Genomic DNA, 1,214 nt, shown 5'->3' with positions numbered 1-1,214 from the left:
CAAAGTACCCATTTAATAGGTTGGCTTTTTCCTGGGCATCAGTTGTCAGTTGTCCCATCTGGTTCAGCAGGGGTCCGATGTTGCTCTTGCTTTTCCTCTGGCTCCCCACATATCTGAAAAAGGACTTTTTATTGTCCTTGATGTTCGAAGCTAGTTGGAGTTCAGTTGCAGCCTTGGCTTTCCTGGTTTGCTCCCTGCAAGACAGGACCAGTGCCGAATAATCCTCCTTGGAGGTGAATCCCATTATCCATCCTTTGTAGGCCTTTCTTTTTAGCCTCAGGAGGTCTGCTAGGTCCCTGGAGAGCCAGGGATACAATTATTCAGAAATCATTATTCAAATACCTGAAAATTTAAGATAGGTACATCAAAAGACACTGACCCAGCTGAAGAGCAATAATGGCCTGTATGTTAACACAACACTTTTCATCCAAGATTAAGAGCGTGTTACTAATTGTACATGAGTTATCATTTTGTCCCCTCCATGCATATTTTCCCACCCTCCACAACTACAGAGAAAAAGACAACTTTATCTAATGCAGGAAACACTTTTTTAAAAAGGCAATTCTATACATCTATCAGATTATGTTTTATGTTTTTAAAAATTAATATTTAACCTTCAAGCCAGTCATGTCAACATTATTCCCCCTTTACAAGTCAGGACAGTAAGGAAGAGCCATTTAGTAACTTGTCCTAGAATCGCAGAACAAGGCAGTCACATTAACAGGATTAGAAGAACTCTGACTATTTACAAGGAGGGAAATTTTAGTAATGGCTCAAAAGAGAATTGGACAAATGGTCAGGGTCCATCTGTCTATCTTGCACATTATTGCAAAGATGATAACAAAGATCCATGTTGAAACACTTTGAACTTGGATGTAATAAATCAACTTCATGTTAAGTATCGTGACTGGTCAGCAACCATTTAATTTTTTTTTTTTATGATTGCTTAATATACCTGGCAGTGGGTTGTGTGTCACATCTTCATACTGTGTCCCAGCCTCTTCTGTCAGCGACAACAAGCCCTCCTCTAAGGTAGGGAACTCGGTCAAGTTGTTTTCACCTGTGGTCAAGTCCACTCTCGTGCCCAGTGCTGGCATGAGATGGCTGGCATCCGCTTCTGCTGGGAGCTGATACCATGGTTCCATTCCCTAAGACAATGGAGACAACAAAAATAAGATAATCTCCATTTTTTTTTTTTTTTTTTTTTTTTTTTT

The 1,214-nt window shown here is 40.0% G+C and overlaps 1 protein-coding gene across 7 annotated transcripts in view; it reads right to left on the bottom strand.

Annotated features, from left to right (window-relative positions):
• Nucleotides 1-1,214, bottom strand: part of ALMS1 (ALMS1, centrosome and basal body associated protein) — a 123,223-nt gene that overhangs the window by 111,162 nt on the left and 10,847 nt on the right. For all 7 annotated transcript variants that reach the window (XR_002099266.1, XM_019526319.1, XM_019526320.1 and 4 more), the window contains exon 2: nucleotides 956-1,148. Coding sequence is in view for 6 of the 7 variants with exons in the window: in XM_019526319.1 (XP_019381864.1) it covers nucleotides 956-1,145 (190 nt within the window). In the remaining variant the exon portion in view is untranslated. The remainder of the gene's footprint in view (nucleotides 1-955; nucleotides 1,149-1,214) is intronic.

This window comes from Gavialis gangeticus, unplaced genomic scaffold (assembly GCF_001723915.1).
Source record: "Gavialis gangeticus isolate Ggan-Ray unplaced genomic scaffold, GavGan_comp1, whole genome shotgun sequence".
NCBI lineage: Eukaryota > Metazoa > Chordata > Crocodylia > Gavialidae > Gavialis > Gavialis gangeticus.
This window is presented reverse-complemented; position numbering and strand designations above follow the sequence as displayed.